The following is a 19,762-nucleotide window of genomic DNA, read 5'->3' as shown; positions in this document are numbered from 1 at the left end:
TATTGATTTTTTGGTGTCAAAACCACGTGAAAGATTTGTCATCTTACTTATAGTTTGTAGCTTTGCAGACATTTCATGTATGCAGCTGTTCAACAGATTTGTATTATCGATATGGATATTACATTGATGAAATTTGACCTCTCCTTTGGTTTCTGTTATCACTTAACAACCCAAAAGCGTCTAATGACTCATTATAGAAAACAGGAAAAATTCTGGGTTAAAATACTTGTGTATCCCTAATAAAAAAATACAGCCTAACAAGTGGTTTCTAATTAATTTTTGGGACTCAGCTCTTCATTTTGTTAAGTATTACTAGATCAAATTTAAACTTCTGCTATTGGGTCTCAGGACTTGATTAGAAATTATTTATGGTGCATTACCTAATTACCTATTTAAAAGTATTGTTCATAAAGATGAGTTTTGTTCCACTATGTATATACACTAGTCCTAACTCCTAGAAGGTAAACTCGGAAGACATATTATGTAGATTTCAGACCTATTTGGTAGCAAACTGAAACTGGTCCATGCCACTACTCAGTCAGGAACAATTACAAAGTACCTTCTCCGAAACTTTGCACTGAAGTTGTTTTTCCTGGTGGTTAAAGGTAACAATTTGATATATGTGGGTATAAAAAGCTACCGCTGAGTGCAACCTTTTTGTTGCTTACCTGGCTTTGTAGCAAACAAGGCTTTGTGTTGCAGCTTTGTAGTGTTATTTAACAGTGTACACCAAGCTGACGGCAATCTTATGGTCTGGATTTCCTTTTCTTCAGCTCTGTTGTGGACAAGACTGTTTTGATGTATTTATCAACAATGATTAATGGTAATCTAGTCTTATTTTCTCCAGCTAATGACCACTCCTTTTGCTGGTTGTAACAGCATGGTGTTTAGCTTTTGTTAAATGGCAGTTAGGGAAAAGAGTAAATGCCTCCTTATATGTTAGAGATCTTAAACTCTTTAAAGATGTCTTTAAGACTTCTGTACAAATTGGGACAAAAAAAATTGAGTTAAAAATCCAGAATTTTTTTTTTTATCTACTTGAAAAAAGGACCTGGATTTGGATTGTTATAGAAACCATGTTTAATGTCAACACAAATGATAAGGATGAAAATAATTACAGCACATGTGTATCATTTTCTAGGAAGAAGGATAAAAAAATAACCAGGTATAAGTTACTGGTAAGTAAAATAAAGCAACTGTTTCAGAATGAAAGTGAGACAGTTTGGGGAAGTCACCATTCTAATTTTAGCAGACTGATGGCACTTAGGTTAGAAAAGCAAATTTAATTACTTTCAATTGATGAAGATGCATCAGTGTTTGAAAGAAACTGATTTTATTTTGCCGCATGGATTGATGACAGTATTACTGCTTCTATAGCATTAGGTAATTTTTAAATAAGTACACTTAGAAAAACATTAATACATTAAGAAGTCTGTAGGAATTATAAAAAGCTTAATTATTCATCAAATGATACCAAAGGGCTGTGTGTTTGTACATTAATGTAACTGCTTAAAAGTAGCTTTACTGGCATGTATTCAAGATTGTGTTAGTAGAGCTTAAAAATGACTTTCTGGAATACTTCTTAAAGCTGATGCCACATTATAAAGAAAATGGAGTTACCTTATGTAGGAACTATATAATTTTTTATATACCTAATGAAACTTGTCTGTGAATGCATGTCTGCACATTACTTGTCCTTTGATTCTGGAATACTTTTATAATGAAAAGAAACATTCTGGCTTCTTATTTTATTCTTATTGATGAACCTCATTCTGTAATCAAAGACTATGTTTCTTAAATGATTCCTACAGTGTTATTGCTTATTTCCTGAATGTAGCTTTAGTCTATTACGCAGAGCTCTGTTTCTGTCATAGGGGAGTTAGAGCACTGACACTATTTTATTACAGTCAGTGGGTAATGAACCAAAGTAACAAATCATGTTGCTATTTAATTGCAGAATTCAGTAATTTAACTGTTCCGCAAGCACAAATGTTGACTTGATCACTGTATTTGACAAATAGCTGAATTTAATCTTTTAGTAAAGTCTCTACTGTGTTTTGAGTGTTGACAATGAAATCATATTTTTGTCTTCCTGAATAGCAGATAAATGTTCAAAATGTGGTATATGCAGAAATACAGTTTTGTGGTGATAAGCTTTAAAATTTTCCTTTTTGTCATTTGCAGCAGTAATAATACTACTCTTATTCTTGTGCAAAATTTAAATAACAAGCTTCTAAATCACTTTAAAAATACTGTTTTCCTAAATTTGTGATTATTAACGATCATAAAGAATAAAGTGGATATACCAAAGAGGAATGGAGAAACTGAATGATAGAGTCTAGCCATAATTTAAAACCAGGTAAAAATAAGAATGCTTAAAAAAATTAATATAATTCATCAATCACCAGTGTGGTTTCTCAAAACTGTCAGTTTGTGCTCTGCAAACTACTTCAGTTTTGAAGTTATAGAACATCTTTTAAGCTCAGTCCTACAACCCCTGAAGTATGCAGATAGTGGGTTTATGTATATTCTCTTTTAGTTGATTTGGCTGCAGAATGCATGTAGAGTGCATATTTGTTGACTGGATACTACTGGCATAATCAACCTCTAAAATAACCCAACACCACCTCCCCCCACCTCCCCCAGTAATGTTCATTTTCAGAGTAGGGAGAAGGAAAATGATAGGAATATTCAAGAGAAGCCTGCAAATGCTCACGAATTCCTTAGCTTGTTGCATTTAACGTGAAATATATTTCTTTATTTGAAAAAATGCTTTGAGATTTTCTGTCTTTGTTGGTTGTTTTACTTTCCTTCTTAATGGATAGTCTGGAAGAAGTGTTGCTAAATGAATAAAGTAAACCAGCCTTTTTCTTGTTTTTCAGTTGTAATCGAAGGCAGTCACATAAAATAGATCACTTCTTAGAATCAGAAACTCTTCAAAAATGTAAATTTTGCACTAAAAATAATCTTTGCAAAAATATTGTAAGCTTTCTTGAGACTCTCAGTATCATTCCTCTGAAGGTACATGTGTGTATGTTTCCTGCTGAAATCATAACTAACAACTGTCTGCTTCTACAATTGTGTTATACTGGTCTTCATTTTTTGTGTGTGTAGGTTGCTATGGTGTTGATGGAGAGAGTGACTCTATCATGAGCTCAGCTTCAGAAAATTCCACGGAACCTTGGTTTTGTGATGCTTGCAAATGTGGTGTCACACCTAGTTGTGAATTGTGTCCTAACCAGGATGGGATCTTCAAGGAGACTGATGCAGGCAGGTAAGACTGAAGTAGTGATGTTTTCAATTTGATGTTATCTTACATTTACAAGATTGAGTTTTGCCCTAGTCTGTTCCTGTAGGTGACGGTGTCATACATTAAACTTTGTTGTTGATATCCTGTCTCTCACCTCATTTTTGAGTTGGGTGTACTTTGGATAGTCAATCACCTAATTTTTTGTATTCTCCTAATATTCTTCATGCCCATTGTAATATTAGGAAGATGTTGTCTTAAGATGAATTTGAGCATGAAGATTTATGGACCTGTGAGCAAAAGATGTACCTAAGTGAAACAAAGATCACCATTTACTTCAGGGACATATAAATCCTGTTCTTCAGTACAAAGTCACCATGTATTGCTATATGTATATAGAGGTCTTACTGGATATACGAGAAGGTCTTTCTTTGTTCCCTTGAACTACTTGTGTGGTGCATCTTTTTAAAGAAAAAATCCATACTATTTAAGGTGATGGGAGTCTTGAAAAAGACTTTGTTTGCATCAGGAATGCAGTTTACATTTAAACAAAAAGGTTCCCTGTATGGAGGGAGTTAATACACCGTAAACTCTTACTGGGTATTCAGACACCTGCAAGGATAATGACATGGAAGACTTCTCTCACTTAACCAATGGCTTGAACTATTGACAGCAGGGACTAGGGATGGGAAACTTAACAAAAATTGTGTAGTTGTTTTGGGTTTGCTTAAGCTGGGAGGTTGCAGTGAGAAAAGAAGGGTTTGAGTCCCTTGAGCCTCACTGCTGAATAGTAGTATTATGTTCTAGCAAAGACAGCTGGTGTGGCTGGTCACAGTGGTTCTCTGACAGTGACTGAGCTTGTAGTGTTCAGTATCTCCTGTCAGCTACTGTAGAATTTGAGCATGTGTTCTGCTAGTTCAATTTAATCAGCTGCCAGAAAGCTGCATTTTATGCCTTACTAGGATTGTGCTTCTTTCATGGTTAGTCCTGAAGAGTAGCAAAACACGAAAGTTCTCTTCTTTAGTTAATAATGCCACAAAAAAGAATGATGAAGCTTGCAGCAGAGGGGGAAAACACCTTCCAGACTTCTTGTCGTATTGAACTGGGAGAAGTATGTGGCCATTGGGAGAATCAAAGCATGTGCTCCATTTCAAGGAAGGAAAAGTAGTCTTTATCCTTTCTGTAGTATTCTGCTTCGTGCAAGGTAATGCCACTGCAACCTTACACAGACTCTGCTCAAGTCTGTTCACTTGCAAGTAAGATGGAAGTGGGAGGACAGCCCCATGTTTCTTTTTAGGAGAGCTAAGGACTGAGTGTCACTGATGTTAGGTGATGGAAAAAAAGTATTGAAGATGTGCTAAAAAGTATTCAGACAGGCCTAGTATATTATGATTATTTTGATTGATGAAAATTATATTATTGATTTTTGAGAGTGTACTTCACTTCTGATAATTTCCAGCCAGAGATAGGCTTTTTAGCATGGAGTTCGGGTCTAATTTGAGAATAAACACATTAATATGATGTTTTCCATTCCTGCCATATTTGGAAAATCAATTAAGATGTCGATATTAATAGTAATTAATTTTCTATAATAAAGAAGAGAGCAGAATTATCCATGATATCTGATTTATGGCTGCTGTTACTGTTTTTTGGTGGGTTGTCTTTGGTTTGTGAGGGGTTTTTTTGTTTGTTTTTTAGACCATGACAACTGAGTTCTCCTTCCATACATTTTACAGTTATATTACCACACACCTGCAATTTATATACAAAGTTTTCAGATGCTGGGCCTGTTACAAGCTTTTCATTGATTATGTTAACATGGGATGGCAATAAATAGTTGGTAAGATGGCTTAGAGGAAAGAGAAGCTTTCTTAATCCTGTTTGAATGTATCTGTTTGAGATATGTCTGCAGACTCTTATATTCCTGTATCTTACTGATGATGATGGATGAGTTGGAAAAAATCCAGTTGAATATTCAGTATTAGTACAAATTCTTTAAGTACTGTAAAATTCAGAAATGTCAACATCTGTGACTGTAAAACCTTTTGTGTTTTTTAATCTGAATTCATAGTCACATTACTATTTACACTTAGGTATATATTGCAGAACAACATCTTTTGTACTAGCAAATCACAAAATATAACAGTGTTCTTGCTCTTCCTTCACCCACTGGTTTGTAGTGGTCTTCATGGTTTTTCCTACTCATTGTGAAGAGTTCCCTTGTTAGACTTGCACAAATGCAAGGAAGTGAGTTAAAATGAAGCAAAAGTTTAATCTTTTATGTGTTAGTAAGCTTTTTTAATGTTATCATGTAAGTATACAGCTGTCTTATATGCATAAGCATATCCCTATCTGTCTTTACTTGTTTTCCCCTTCCCCCCCGCCCCTTAGTTCTTTAGTATTTGCTGTGTTTTATTTTTTTTTACTTTCCAGTCTTACACAGACTTTACTGTTGCTAATACTGTAATGATCTGGTCCTGCCATCATTAAAAGGTTAGCAGATCTCAAGATGATGTTTTGGAAAGCTTTTTTTGACATGCTGTGTTGTCTGTCTTCAGAAAAGTAAATATGGTATTAAAATGTAAGTTGATTCAAGTTTTGGGGATTAGATTGTACACGCCCTTGTATTTCTCCCTTAGTTTGTCTTTTTTCCTGATAGCAAAAATGATTTGAGTTTGTGTTGGGAATAAAGAGATAACGAAGGTATTCATAACACTGAACTTTGACCATTGCGTGAAGACACTAGCAATAACCTTTGGAGGCATCTACCTTTCTCCATTGAATATACATTGAGCTCCATTCTCAATTTGTAGCCGAGATGCATTTTAAAGACATACATACAGCATGTAAAAGAAATCTTTTTTTTCCCTTCATGTCTTCTACATGCATCTTAGGGGAAACAATGAAAGTAGAAGAAAATATTGTGGTATTAAGAAAAAAAAGTTACACAAGTGAGTCAGAATTTATGGTGGATAACTTTGACCCCATACTTTTTAAATATTTTGGGGATTCAGATCCTCATTTTCTGATTTTAGGTTGGACAGTGTCGGTGCATCTCCCTTATAAAGCTGTTAATCAATTAAAGAAATTGTACTTCTCAGTTTTGTTTTCTATTTTAATAATAGTTCTACTGTATGGAAAAAATGTTTTTAAAGACTAAAGTCAATTGTCTAACAATTAGGAATTGTGAGAGTCAATATCACCTGGCAAATTTTATTTCAGCTTTTTTTATTCCCATGTTCTGTAAGGCAGTATGAGCAGTATATATATAATTTCCCATATAACCCTAATAGAAACTACAGTCAGCATTTTAAAAATTGCTTAAATTTCTTCTTGTAAAATTGTAGTATGCTTTTGGTTAATATGGAAGTGTTTTCTCTGTGACACTGGTTCTCTGTGCAGAAGCACATGCCTGCTTTGGTGATTGTGGGCATTAACACATAATTTATTATCATTACTATTGTATTATTACCTGCTAGATAATGTGATATGGCTATTGTGAATAAATATAACTTTATTCTCCCAGATGAATAGAGCTTATGTACTAGAAAAAACAAATACTAACTACCATCTTGTGTTCTCTATCACATATTTACAAATTTGAATTCTCAAGGATAATGGGGCACTACAGACAACGTGTAGGGTCTTGGGGCAGGCACTGTCCATTATGTTTTCATTGTTCTCTGCAACCCAACTTAGTTCAATTCTTGAAATACTAGCAGAGAGAGACTACTGAATAACAGAATACTTTAGCTTACTATTGCTCTCTGTCCCCTTACCACCTTTTTAAAAGAAATTCTTCATATGCATTGGTGCTGGAAATTACACAAAGGCAAGACCAAACCTATTCAGTTTCTCTTCATAGTCAAGTTGGAAAAATTTCTCTGTTCCTATGTGAAAGGTGAATCATTAAAATAATGAAGTGCTTAATTCTCAGCAGAAGCCTTTTCAAATTAACCTCTCAGTTTCACAAGCGTAAATGTGAATTTATGAAATTTGTTTCTCAGAATGCTGTTATCCAAGAATATGAATTCTGTCCTTGTTTCGGTATGGAGTTTTCTTCCCTAATCAACATCTGTCATCATTGCTCCAAGCTAAATGGATGGTAAAGTAACAAGGAAGATTATTCTTCTTTGATTACCCAATTTGTCTTAATTACAAGCTTCTAAAACATGTGCAGCTAAACAAATGAGCAGGAAAATATTTAGAACTGGTATTAAAAGCAGCTGAAATTGCTTCAGCTGTGAACTTGACTGACTTATGTATGTTTTTTAATAAAGATTCAGGTCTGAGTTCACATATAGGTGGTTAAAGAAATGAGGCACTTGTGTGCCAATCACACTGAAATGGCAGTTTAAATCTGTAATACTGTATTACTTGGGTGACATGTACTAAAACATTTTGAGAAGGTCAGTATGAAGCAAGCAGCCAGCTGTTGGGTTTATCATAGATAAACTCCTACAGAGTGCAGCGGCATTTAATACACCAGTGGAGCATGAAAAAACTGTGCAAATTAAATTGAGAAGCAGCTGCTTGTAGAAGATGTATATCTTCATATTGAACTTTGGAGGGTACATTTAGGAGTCTGTATTAAAACTCACTATCAAAAATCTCCAACCAGAGCCTTGGATTTTTGTTAAGAATAGTGATTGTGAAGATGTGTAACTTCTGTTTATACAAACTTGTTCTATATAACACGTCTTAAATTGATGGAGGGATATAGAAAAGAAGCCATACAGAATTCAGATGGTTTTTATTTACAAACAAGCAGTCTCTTTATCTCAAGGTTATAGGTCTCATTCTGTGTGTGGTATTTGCTTTAAAAAAACCCAGTATTTTGATTCCTTTCGAAAATGAGTATGCTCATTTAAATGAGGTATTTATTTTAGTAAATGCATAATATTTACCAAAATAGACATTTATGCACACACATACACTTTTTTGTAGAAGAATATTTCATAAAGGTATGGTAGTGATTTAAGCCAAACTATTGCTGGTTGATAACAGGGTGGAAGGGCAGAGCTGGTATCAGGTGATCCATTGCTCCCCTGCAGGAGTATCTTGTGCCTGCACTGCTTTTGTGGGGAGGCAGACAGAAGATGAACTTTTCATATAGTAATGACAAGAATCTTATTTTTTGCATATAACATTGTATGAAGTTAGAGGGTTGTGCTGGCACGCTAGAGTGTTTATCCTGTAATAAAAACAGTGATGAGCTTTACTCCCTATCTGAGCAGCCAGAAGTTTGGCAGATCACTTGAGTATCTCGGCTTGTTCTCTGGCAGCTGGCATGCTGTCATATTTGTACCGTGTTATTTAAAGACAAGGTTGTAACTCATCTTTAAACTTTAAGTTTTCTTTGAGTCTTCCAGTAGTTGACAGTGCTGTGACCAAACCATTCTGTGGATGTGGAGAACCCTAGTAAAATCTGTAAAGACAAAGCAATGCAGTTGTTGCATGTAAATGTGTATTTGGGATAGACATTCTTCTCTTTCATGTTTTAAGGGAAATTTACCACTTAGTATCTCAAACCTGAGTGATTTAACAGTAGGGTGAGAACTTCTTTCCAAATACATAGGTGAAAAGAGTTGTCAGTTATGACACTGTGGATCAGTCAGTGTTGTGACTTACGGTGGATTTACTGAGAAATTTCTTATAAAGTGAGTTAATGACCTTGAAGTAGTTTCTTACTGATACTGAGATTTTTCTGTTATCCAGTTATTATCATTTTTTTTGAAAATGCTAAATAAACAGTCCAACAATTTTGTACATTGCAAGATTATTATTTTCTTTTGTAAAGACTTAAATGTGTGTGTATATATATATTTGAGCATGCTACTGAACCTTTAATATCTTGGGTTTTGGAATTTCTGTTTGCATATATAAGTCATATACAATTAACATGAAACTTAATAATTCTGAATATGATAAATTCCAGCATTGTAGGTCTAAAGGACAACTGATGAGAAATGTTCTGCTTTGGGAAACATGGGAAATCAGAGTTACATGTAGCTCTTGATTAGTACAACCATCAGCTTCAGTATTTCTCTCATCTGTAGACAGCCAGTTAATAACAGGTTAATAAACATGCTGTTTAAGTGCAGCTAAAACCAGGATCTTATTGCTCTGGTCCCAATTGAATTTTTTTTATTGACACACAAAACAGAGGAGGGAGAGGAGGTAGGCTAAACAGTGGTAGAAGATTGGAAGAAAAGAGCACAGCAGCAGCTTTAAGTAGGTGGTAACAGGTGTGTGCTGAACCCCTGGTATTTAGGGAGATTGGAAGATTGCAGTATGTGGGTAATGAAAGAGCCAAGGGAAAAAGTGTGTCTGGCATCATCATGAGTCTTCTTGAATACAGGGAGTAGAAGAGGACCTTTTAGAACAGAAGTTTTAGTCTTCAGTAGTGATATATTTACTGTTAAATAGTAATGACTGGGAAGATCATAAAGTGCTGAATTAACATAGTTGCTAAGGGTCAAACACAGGATATTTCAGCTCAGTTATGTCTGAAGTCTCAGGATACAGTTGTATCCTGTGTCATCTGGGAGCTTGTGGGTTGAAAGTGGTAGATACACACCTCTGCAATTGTAAGGCTGTTTTCTTGAATATTTAAAGATAACAGAAAGTAGCAGTCTTGACCTTCTGTCTATGACAGTTTGTTCCCACCTAGTGACATAGCAAGGGGTAGCAAATAATTTCTGGAATTTTGCTACAGAAAGATTATTTTGGAGAGCATCACTATGGTTTTTAGAATAGTTTGTCTCAGATGATTTGAGTTGTGCATGCTGTGTAGAACAGATTTTGAGTTTGTCACTAACTGTTGGTTTGTGACAATGAGAGTTGGATGTTTTAGAAAGTGTTCATTACATAAGAAGAAAATGTGTCTTCTGCTGCAAGGCTGTCTTTTTCTAACTGAGAGTTGCAGATCATGAAGATGTCTGTCAAAGGCAGACTTGAGGCTGAAGCCTTTACCACTGTGTTGTATTTAATTACTAGACATGGAGGTCCAGATTCATGCTGTCTCATTTTATGCCCCTCAGGGCTGAAGATTTAGACCTATTACCCTCCAGTTTGTTTACGGCCAGTGAAGAAGAGCACAACTAAGTAACAGTCTGTTCATCTGAGTTTGATAGGTATTTCTGTAATACAACTCAGGTATGTTTACAACTGAATGAGCTCCTACCGGTGTTGCTTAAAACTAGTTAGTTTTGGTGATCCTAACAGGTGTCACTCTAACAGTGTTATAGGTACTTCATAGCTATACGTCTAGAGCTCAGTGTTGCTGTGACTACCTATATAATTTTGTTCTTCCCCTTCCATCCCCTGCCCCATCATGAAAGTATCCATCTGCCTTAGCTTTAGAAGTAATACCAAAATCTTGATATACGTTTCATGTTGCATAAGAAGTGGTGTGGAGCCCCATGTGAGAGCCATCAGAACAGAAGGGTGATGGTAGCCCAGCCCTTGATCCGGACAGGCAGAGAATCCCAGTGGCTTTGCTCTGTGGTTCAGTGTGTGAGCTGCTGAATTTCAAATATGCATTCTCTCCCTGCTAATGTACTTTCCTTCAAAAGCATTCTCCTAGCACCTGTAATGTTTACAAGACACTTTGCAAATGGTGAGTATAATATAGGAACAAAGTGTTGATAACGGTAACCTAATTTTATCTGCTGTTTTAGGTGGGTCCATATTGTTTGTGCCCTCTATGTTCCAGGAGTGGCATTCGGCGATATTGACAAACTGCGGCCAGTAACGCTTACAGAAATGAATTATTCAAAGTACGGTGCCAAGGTAAGCTTAGAAGGGATGTACTGCCTATGAGTAGCTTTATTTTACATTTTTACATATAGTAAAATAACGTATATCTTCCCGACTTTATTTTTTCTTGTTTATAACAATTGCAGTGAAGTTCAGGACTAAAAATGAGATGCATTTTGTTTGTGGTTGTTACACCATTGCTCTTCCTTCCCTCTTTCTTTCTATTTTCCTTACTACTGTTCTCCGTAATTTCTGTCACTGTTTTCATCCTAATTTCCCTTATTTTTTATGCAGGTGGTAATTACTTTCTTTTAAAGTCAGTTAGTGGCAAATTGCCAAAATGTGGATGGAAAGTGAAGAGGATTTATGGGATGCGAAATGGAGAAACGGAAGGTTAGGTTGATTAAGAAAGCAACAGGTGTATATTCAGCAAGAATTACTTTAGGGTCTGTATAATTATAAGCTAGAATGCATACAAAAAGGTTGCTGCAAAGCAGTATTTAAAAAAAAAACAAACAACACAATAACATGGAGCCTTCAGCTTGAACAGAAAAATAGTTCTAAAATTAATATGGTTTTACATGTAAATGTGTTCAGTCCAGGTCAATACATACAGAACACCATTGCAATGGGCAGAGGACAGCACTCAGTAATTTGCTAAATACTGTTTCTGTAGCTAATGGGGACAATATGGAGAGGCCATATCTATCAGGCTAACGTGAGGGAAGGTGCTTATACTCCTGCTGCCTTAATGCTTCATTTCTGCATGGTCAGTTTCATTTCTTTGAATATCAATTTGTCAAGTTGAATACTAAATGAAAAGATATCTAGTACAGTTTTAAAAATATGTGTATTATATAAAATAAATTAAAACACTTTGGATTGCCCATGTGCCACATACTTGTATCAGGAGCATGTTCAGCATGGGCCTGCTGAAGCATTTAACATGGTTTAGAAATGTTTGTATAGAAAAAAGTTGGAGCAAGCTGCCAAAGCCCCACAAAGTGTTGTTTCAATGAGTCATGCATTTTTTTTTTTTTATTAACATGAATGATGTCTAGGAGTCGGGCTAAGAATTGAGGCGTATTTTATTACTGTGAGTAAGGTGAAAGGGAACTGCACAGATGAGGACTTGTTACTCTTGCAGAGCTGTAAACAAACACTGTTTGCTGTATGAAGTGTGAAAGTAACAACTTGCTTAGCTACAATTTCCCCGTACAAAACCAGATTAATATAATATTCTTCATTTCTTATCTGTTATGTGTTGCTGTTGCACAGCTAAAGGGTGCCCTTTTAGGGGTAGCATATGCAGTGTTTCAAGTTTCTTCAGTCACTGAGTTTCCTTTGCCATTCCTTTCTGTTGTTGAACTTTCTGCATGGAGATATTTTCTCTAGGTGATGCACAGCTTTGCTCTGTGTTCGACGTGTGAGAGATTAAGAAATGCATGCCTACCTGTTTGGTTTTATAGGTAAGATGTAAATTATCAAATAATAGGCAAAACACACCTGAAATTTACTGTGGCATTTTCCACTTTTTATAAAGGAATGCAGTTTTTGCGAAGATCCTCGTTTTGCCAGAACTGGTGTATGCATTAGTTGTGATGCTGGGATGTGCAGAGCTTATTTCCATGTGACCTGTGCTCAGAAGGAAGGCCTCCTCTCAGAAGCAGCAGCAGAAGAGGTAGCTATGGAAATGATAGAATAAAAGAGTTGTATCAAAAGCTTGTGAAGATGACCTGAAATTGTGCCTTTTTTTGCTCACTAACCCTAAGCAAAGTTTTTATAAATTGGTAGCAAGTCATAGGCAGAGTAAAGAGACTGTCCAAGGGAGGGCTCTTTGTTCACCAGATTATCCAACTCTGAGCACCTTTTGAAATGGCCTGGAAAAAAGAATAGAGAAGGTTAGCACAGAAGTTTGCTTAATAGACTATCAGTCAATACAGACATGAATTTTAATTCTAATTCTTGAACTTCACCTAGGTTGACATACTTACCTAGCTGTTTTACATAGCCTAATAATCTGTTTCATACCAAATAGGACTGTGTTGAGAAATGAACTACATTTCTGATGTAATTTTTTTCATGCATGTTTCCCAGTATTTTCTTCAAATTGCAGTACAGGTATATGACTTTCCTTGTGGTAACATTGACCTGAGGAGTCAGAATGAAAAACAAACATTTGTAACTTACTGATAACTTTTTAATATCTGTTCTTACCATTTTTCTTCCTGTAATATGATTAAAGCAATTTAGATTTGAAGCTCCTACTTCCGAATTAATTTTTATGATATAAGTAGGTTGCCAGATTTCATCCTGATAGGTATCATTTGGATTAAGCCTGTCATGTTCATAGCTGCACAATTTAACTTCTTACTGCTTTAGGAAGTACCACAGGTAACACACAAACAAGCATTACTTGCACTATTGACACGCTTTTGTTTCTGAAAACAGTGGGCCACTCAGTGATTCTTAAAGGAATCACAACATACTTTCTTCTGTGAGATTGATGAATAGGAAGATAGTACAATTTCCTCATTGTTGTCCCCTCCTAATAAATTATGTGTAACGTTGATTCTTCAAACACTCTGTGTGAATTTCTTCTAGGCATATGTATTTACTTGCCTTCCCACCTTAAAATTTTCTTACATGTTTTCTGTAACCAAAATATTTTTAATCAGGGCGTCACAGAATCTAATTTTAGGGTGCTGCTAATTTTTGGCCATAAGTTGTCACACTCTAAAAATCTAAATCCAAATAAAATGTTCATATGGAAAGCCTGCATAGATTTTATTGGTCTGTGTTTTATAGGTGGAGTAAAGGAAAATTTGATAGGCAAATTATTTATTAATATTTGTATTACTTTATGAAGGAAGACTGCTTTAAGTTCTTGTTAATCTGTAGATTTATGATGATGTTTCTACACTTTTGAAAATATACTGACAATGAAATATACTTCTCAAACAGTATCTCCTAATGGTTCAGATATTTATAGTCTGCTTGCAAGGTTTGCAAGTGCTGTAAGTTGCTATAAACTTACAGCCGTGATAATGTGCAGATCTGATGGAGGGAAGAGTGAAAAACAGAAAAAAAAAGTCATCTGAGATATGATATATATGGGGAATAGCCACCAAGACCATTTGGAAAATCGTTTGAGAGAACCAAATATATTGCCTTTTGTATTAATCAGAATCCCTTGTAGGATATAATGCAAAAGATGATGCGGTGAAGCAACAGGAAGTTGACAATAATATTATATGTTAAATGGATTTGTACTTAGGAATTTCTTCTGCTATTTCTTCTGGGAATGAGAAAATAGAGATTGAGCAGTAGAGAGCTCAGTAGTTAATGCATTTAAAAACTTCTAGGGTCATGCAGTGAAAACAATGGAAAAACACTTTATCTGGTTAATTATATCAACATGACAAAATTGATTTAGAAACATACTTATTAGTTGTTTTTAAAAGCATGTCTGTTTGAACATGTGAACTGGTTGCTAGAATGTTTGTACTGTTCAGAGCCTTTTGGCCTTGTATGTCTTACTTTATTTTCGTTCCTTCCCCTTTGTTTTCTCTGAAACAGGATATAGCTGACCCTTTTTTTGCTTATTGTAAACAGCATGCGGACAGGTTAGACAGAAAGTGGAAGCGGAAGAACTACTTGGCATTACAATCTTACTGTAAAATGTCCTTGCAGGAAAGAGAAAAACAGCTCTCGCCAGAAGCTCAGGTATTGTATTCATGACACAAATGTGCCTGTATTAATCATCCATGTTAAACAAGAAAGAAATGAAAAGTATGGGGAATTGTTATTGTAGTAGGAAATGAAATGTGAAATGTATTGATAGTACATGGCTATTTAACAAAGCAGTGAATTATTAGTAGGTTTTGGTCTCTAAGAACAATTCTCTGTAAACTAATTATCAAATAGGGATACCTATGCTTGTCTGAACTGAAAAATCTTTTTTTTGTGTGGTTTTGTGGCAAAAAGTTGGTAATTACATTTTCATTATAATTCATAGATTTTGTTTAACATTTTCTTCAAGATTCTTAAAAAAAGACAGCCAGACAATAAATTACACATATTTCTACATCCAAGTTCCATAAAAATCCACTTTTTTCTCCTTTAGTAGTATCTTGAACTTGGCAGAAGAGTTAGCTTGCCTAAAGTTTTTTCTTGTTAGATTCTTTTTCACTTGTTTGTAGGCCTAAGTAGAATCTTACGTGCTGGGTTTCTTTCATAATAAAGATTTCCTAGAAAAAAAAATTATATAGGTACAGAAATCAAGTCTGTACTGCTGAGTGGGAGTTGTCTGAAAATCTTAGGCAAAGTCTGTATCCCTGTGTAGTGGCAGATCTGTGTACAACTGTTAGTTACTGCATAAGCTCAACTTATGAATGTCCTGTTGATAGAAAGGTTTCAGTCTTCTGAGGGGATCTGTGTACTTGGACATATTTTAATGTATATACTTTATTATTTTTTCTGGTTCTGAGGGATTTATAGCATACTTTGCTGTCACTGCTTAGGCTGAACTGCATTGTATGGAAAATCATGCCTATGTAGAGAAGCAGCTAATCTAAATGAATCCTGCCTAATTTGTTGCAGAAAGTAGCAGATGCTGTAAATAATGGAAGGCAGTTATGGGAGAGAAATAACTGCTTTTTTTTTTCTGAAGGGAAACTGTAGTGTAATGATCAGGAAATAAATCTTCATATCATCAAACTTTTGATTTAAAAAAAAAAATCATACCTTTTGAGTTTTTCAAAGATCTTTGAATAGGTGAAGAGATTATTAATTAAAAATGACCAGTGCATTTGAGAAGGAGTATGAGCACACTCTCTCATAGAAGAATTTTGAATAAAATATTTCTATGAGGTAGGTATTGAGCTTCGTGTAGCTTGAAAACCTGGTTACGTAATTCTTGCTGAATACGCTCAGCTCTCAATTATGTGAAATGAACATCTGTAGTGGAGAAATCACAGTAACATGAATGCAGCTCAACATAATGGTAAGTGCTGGTTGTGCAAAATCAGTTTGGGTCCAACAGGGCTTGTTAGCTCTATTTCAGGCATTTGTTATGCAGTGCTGATAATGCTAATGAGTTCCCAGCATTTCCTTCTCTTCCTTCTCTTTCCCCTGAACCAAGACCCTGCAGATTTTTTAATCTTTAAATTATTTGTATTAAATGTTTAGAAATTGAAAGAATGAGTGCTGAAAACTGCAAATGGAGTTGCTTGACGTGGTGTCATAGGCATCTTGATACAAATTTGATAACTTGCGTACATTTTGTAAAACCACTTGATTTCACTATTGATGGCTCTGGTGTTATATGAGTTTGCATTAGTATTGTGTGTGTGCCCACGTTTGCATGGATGGAAACAGATTGGATGCTTGAAAAATACATTTCCATGTCTCGTATGTATTGGGATTTTATGAAGTAATTGTTTGAGTGGTTTCTATGTCTTTAGAAATGCAGAACTGTAGGGTGTTCTTAAGACACACTAGAAATGTCTGACTGGGGAGTTGACACAGAGTACATATAAATTCACTCCTTACCTTACCGTATGTTGTCTGCATGAGGAGGTTAAAATCCCACCAGTAAATTCAACCATCTTTGTTAAATTAAGATTTTATCTGAGAAATAAGAATCTTGGGTCAGCTTAGTCTGGAAAAAAATATTAAGAAGTGTGTGTGTGTATATATATGTATGTATAGTATGTGTATATATCTTATGTACATACAAAAGCTTACTTCCAGGGGAGTTTGTAGACTTAAGTAAGGTTTACAAACATTGGACTAACATAAATAAGTATGCAGTTGTACAAATAATTTATCTGGTATTGTGAAAGTGGATTTTTGAGGCACGTTTTTGAAGGAGGAAGAAATGGATATTTGATGCATTGTAGCGCAGGCCGGAATAACTGAGACAATGGTCTGGCAAGTCCAGGGGCCCAAGAAGGTAAAACCTTCTAAAGCATATAATATGTAAAGCTGTTTAAGACTGTTATGGATTGTTGGAAGATGTTCTACATTGAAATACTTTTTTTTTAATATCAATAAAGGAAATATACATTCTTTGATTAAAGCGTATACTTGAGTTCAGGATTTAGACATTAGTCATTTTAACCTGTCATCTATTTCTGGAATGAAGCTCTGGGTATACAGTTGTATGACATCTTAAATGACCCCAAATGTTTCAGAACTGAGATGTAATCAATGAAGAAATATCCTAACTAAGGAAGCTATAAACCATCCTTGGTCCTTCCAGTGGTGAATAAAGCAATGTGGTGGCTTTAGGTGGATCTGCTGCTTACTGCTGTGTGTCCAGGAAAAGCGCCCTTCGGGTCAGAGTTGACCTGCAAGCCACATTTGCTGTGTTTCTTGGTCATTAATGTTCAAGATCTAGTAAGGTAACATGCGTTAAGCTGTAATATTACCTTCAGCGATGTTATTTGTAATCAGAGATGTTCCTTAACCATACCGTGTATATATATGCACACTTTTTTGCTTTTGTCTCAGGAGTATCTCGTACCATATGGTGGGGCAGTTGGATTAGTTTAGTTTCTTCTTTCTGCAGGCAAGTAAACAACTTCTAACTGATAGTCAGCTGGGGTTTTGCCTCTGAAGGTTTGTATGTTGATGTCATTTTCTACTAGAATTGCCTCTACGTGGAGTTCCCACAAGACAGTGTTTTCCAACTGTCAGTAACAACTTGATCTTCTGGGGTTGATCTCCCAGATGGTCACAAATGTACAGATGTCATCAACAATATATATTGTGAGCTTCTCTTGCCTGCTTCACTTCTGTTTGGGTTGTTGTTTTGGCACTTTATAATCAGCTTATTTAACATTTATAAAGAGATAGGGCGCTGAGAAAGGAGTTCCTGCAAAAGGATGTCAAATATGGCAAAAATGCTATTCATCAACTTATATTGCTCATGTAGATACCAATTTAAAGTGTATCTAAATGTATTTTTGATAGATCAGCCAAGGCTTTTCCCAGTAGTGAGTTTTCAGAGTCCCAATAAATTACTGTTATTAGACGGGATTGTCTGAAAACCAGCAGTCATTTGTGTTACTTTCATTGGTGGGGAAATCTCATCAGGAAACCTGTGAATACCTCCAAAACCTAGTGAAAGGACGATGTTATTTGTGTATGCATTTTGAAGTAAAATCAAATGTCTGAATCAGTGGCTGTTTCTCGAGTCATCGAGTTCAAGAATGAAAATAGCATTGATTAGATTGTGTGGCTTTTAAAATGGAAATAAATTGCGGATGTGTTCCAAAAGGATATAACTCAAAACCAATTTTGAATTGTTCTCTTATGTCTTTAATTTATGGAATTCTTTATTGCAGGCTCGAATTAATGCCAGGCTGCAGCAGTACCGTGCCAAGGCAGAGCTGGCACGCACTACCAGGCCTCAGGCCTGGGTTCCCAGGGAGAAGCTACCACGACCACTTACTAGCAGTGCTTCAGCCATACGTAAGCTTATGCGCAAAGCTGAGTTAATGGGAATTAGTACAGACATTTTTCCAGTGGATACTTCAGATACTAGTTCCAGTGTTGACGGAAGAAGAAAACATAAACAACCAGCTCTCACTGCAGATTTCGTTAATTATTACCTTGGTAAGAATGAAAATTGCCTATTTTTCTCCATGAAAAATTACTGCTTTGCTGTATCTGTACTGCGATGATTCATTGGCTTTTTTATTTTATTTCACTTGTATTTCTTTGTTATTAATAGATAAATATGAATTATGAATTAAGATCTGATATATTATTGCTTGATATCTGTATTTACACAGAAAGTGATTTTTTTAAAAAGACATTTCAGAAAAGAAAATTTCAAATAGAAACAGGAGGCAGTGTCTTTGCTAAGAATGGAGTAGAAACTTAGGTACATTTGGCGTCATTTTTTTTCTTAGGTTTTCGTCCTTTTCTGTGTGGAATGGTGTGATTTTGTCTTTGAGACTGTTCGACAGATGACTAATCAAAGCTCACCATTTAAATAACTATATTAGTTATGCAGCAGAAAATAAATGTTATGACTGTTCATTCTGCTCTGTGTAATAAACCTATAGGTGACAGTTTTGTGGTTTTGTGTCGTTACGGTTTTATGCTTTTCATTGCTTCACTTTTTTCAGTGCATAAAACTTAAAAATATAGCCAAGATTAGGAAATAATGTGATTTTCTTTTAAATAGAGAGAAATATGCGCATGATTCAAATCCAGGAGAATATGGCTGAACAGAAGAATATCAAGGATAAATTAGAAAATGAGCAAGAAAAGCTTCATGTGGAGTATAATAAGGTGAAGAAAAAGGGGATAATAAACCGTTGTACTGTTTTTAGTATTGCTGCTGTTAACTTTGATAGCATTTTGCTTTCCAAACAAAATGACTTGGAAAGCAAGATACAAACCATTCTTTCTTTAAAAGTAATATTTAAAAATATATTTCTTATTGTAAAAATATTCTGTGGTCCAACCTCCTTCCACACAGGCAGAATTAACTTCTAAAATGTCATACGTTGGCTGGGCACTAGTTTTTTAACTGACCCCACTCAGAGCTCCGGTAACAAATTGCACATGGACAGACAGGTCCCTCTCGTGAGTTAGCTGTATTTTCTTTTTTCATTCTTTGTATGCCTTTCATTTGAGACTTTGAGACAACAGAGTTTGACTCCTCTCCCTCCCTCCCTCTCTCTCTCTCTCTCTGGGTTTTTGTTTTGCTTGGCTGTAGTTCTAGATTCTTTTTGA

General features: G+C 35.4%; 1 protein-coding gene across 1 annotated transcript in view; it reads left to right on the top strand.

The window, feature by feature from the left end:
- Positions 1 to 19,762, top strand: part of PHF14 (PHD finger protein 14) — a 172,360-nt gene that overhangs the window by 24,272 nt on the left and 128,326 nt on the right. Inside the window, 6 exon segments of the mRNA XM_075746098.1 lie at positions 3,115 to 3,274; positions 10,930 to 11,041; positions 12,552 to 12,689; positions 14,588 to 14,734; positions 18,361 to 18,631; positions 19,209 to 19,315. Coding sequence (XP_075602213.1) covers positions 3,115 to 3,274; positions 10,930 to 11,041; positions 12,552 to 12,689; positions 14,588 to 14,734; positions 18,361 to 18,631; positions 19,209 to 19,315 — 935 coding nt within the window.

Source organism: Balearica regulorum, chromosome 2 (genome assembly GCF_011004875.1).
Source record: "Balearica regulorum gibbericeps isolate bBalReg1 chromosome 2, bBalReg1.pri, whole genome shotgun sequence".
NCBI classification, from domain to species: domain Eukaryota; kingdom Metazoa; phylum Chordata; class Aves; order Gruiformes; family Gruidae; genus Balearica; species Balearica regulorum.
This window is presented reverse-complemented; position numbering and strand designations above follow the sequence as displayed.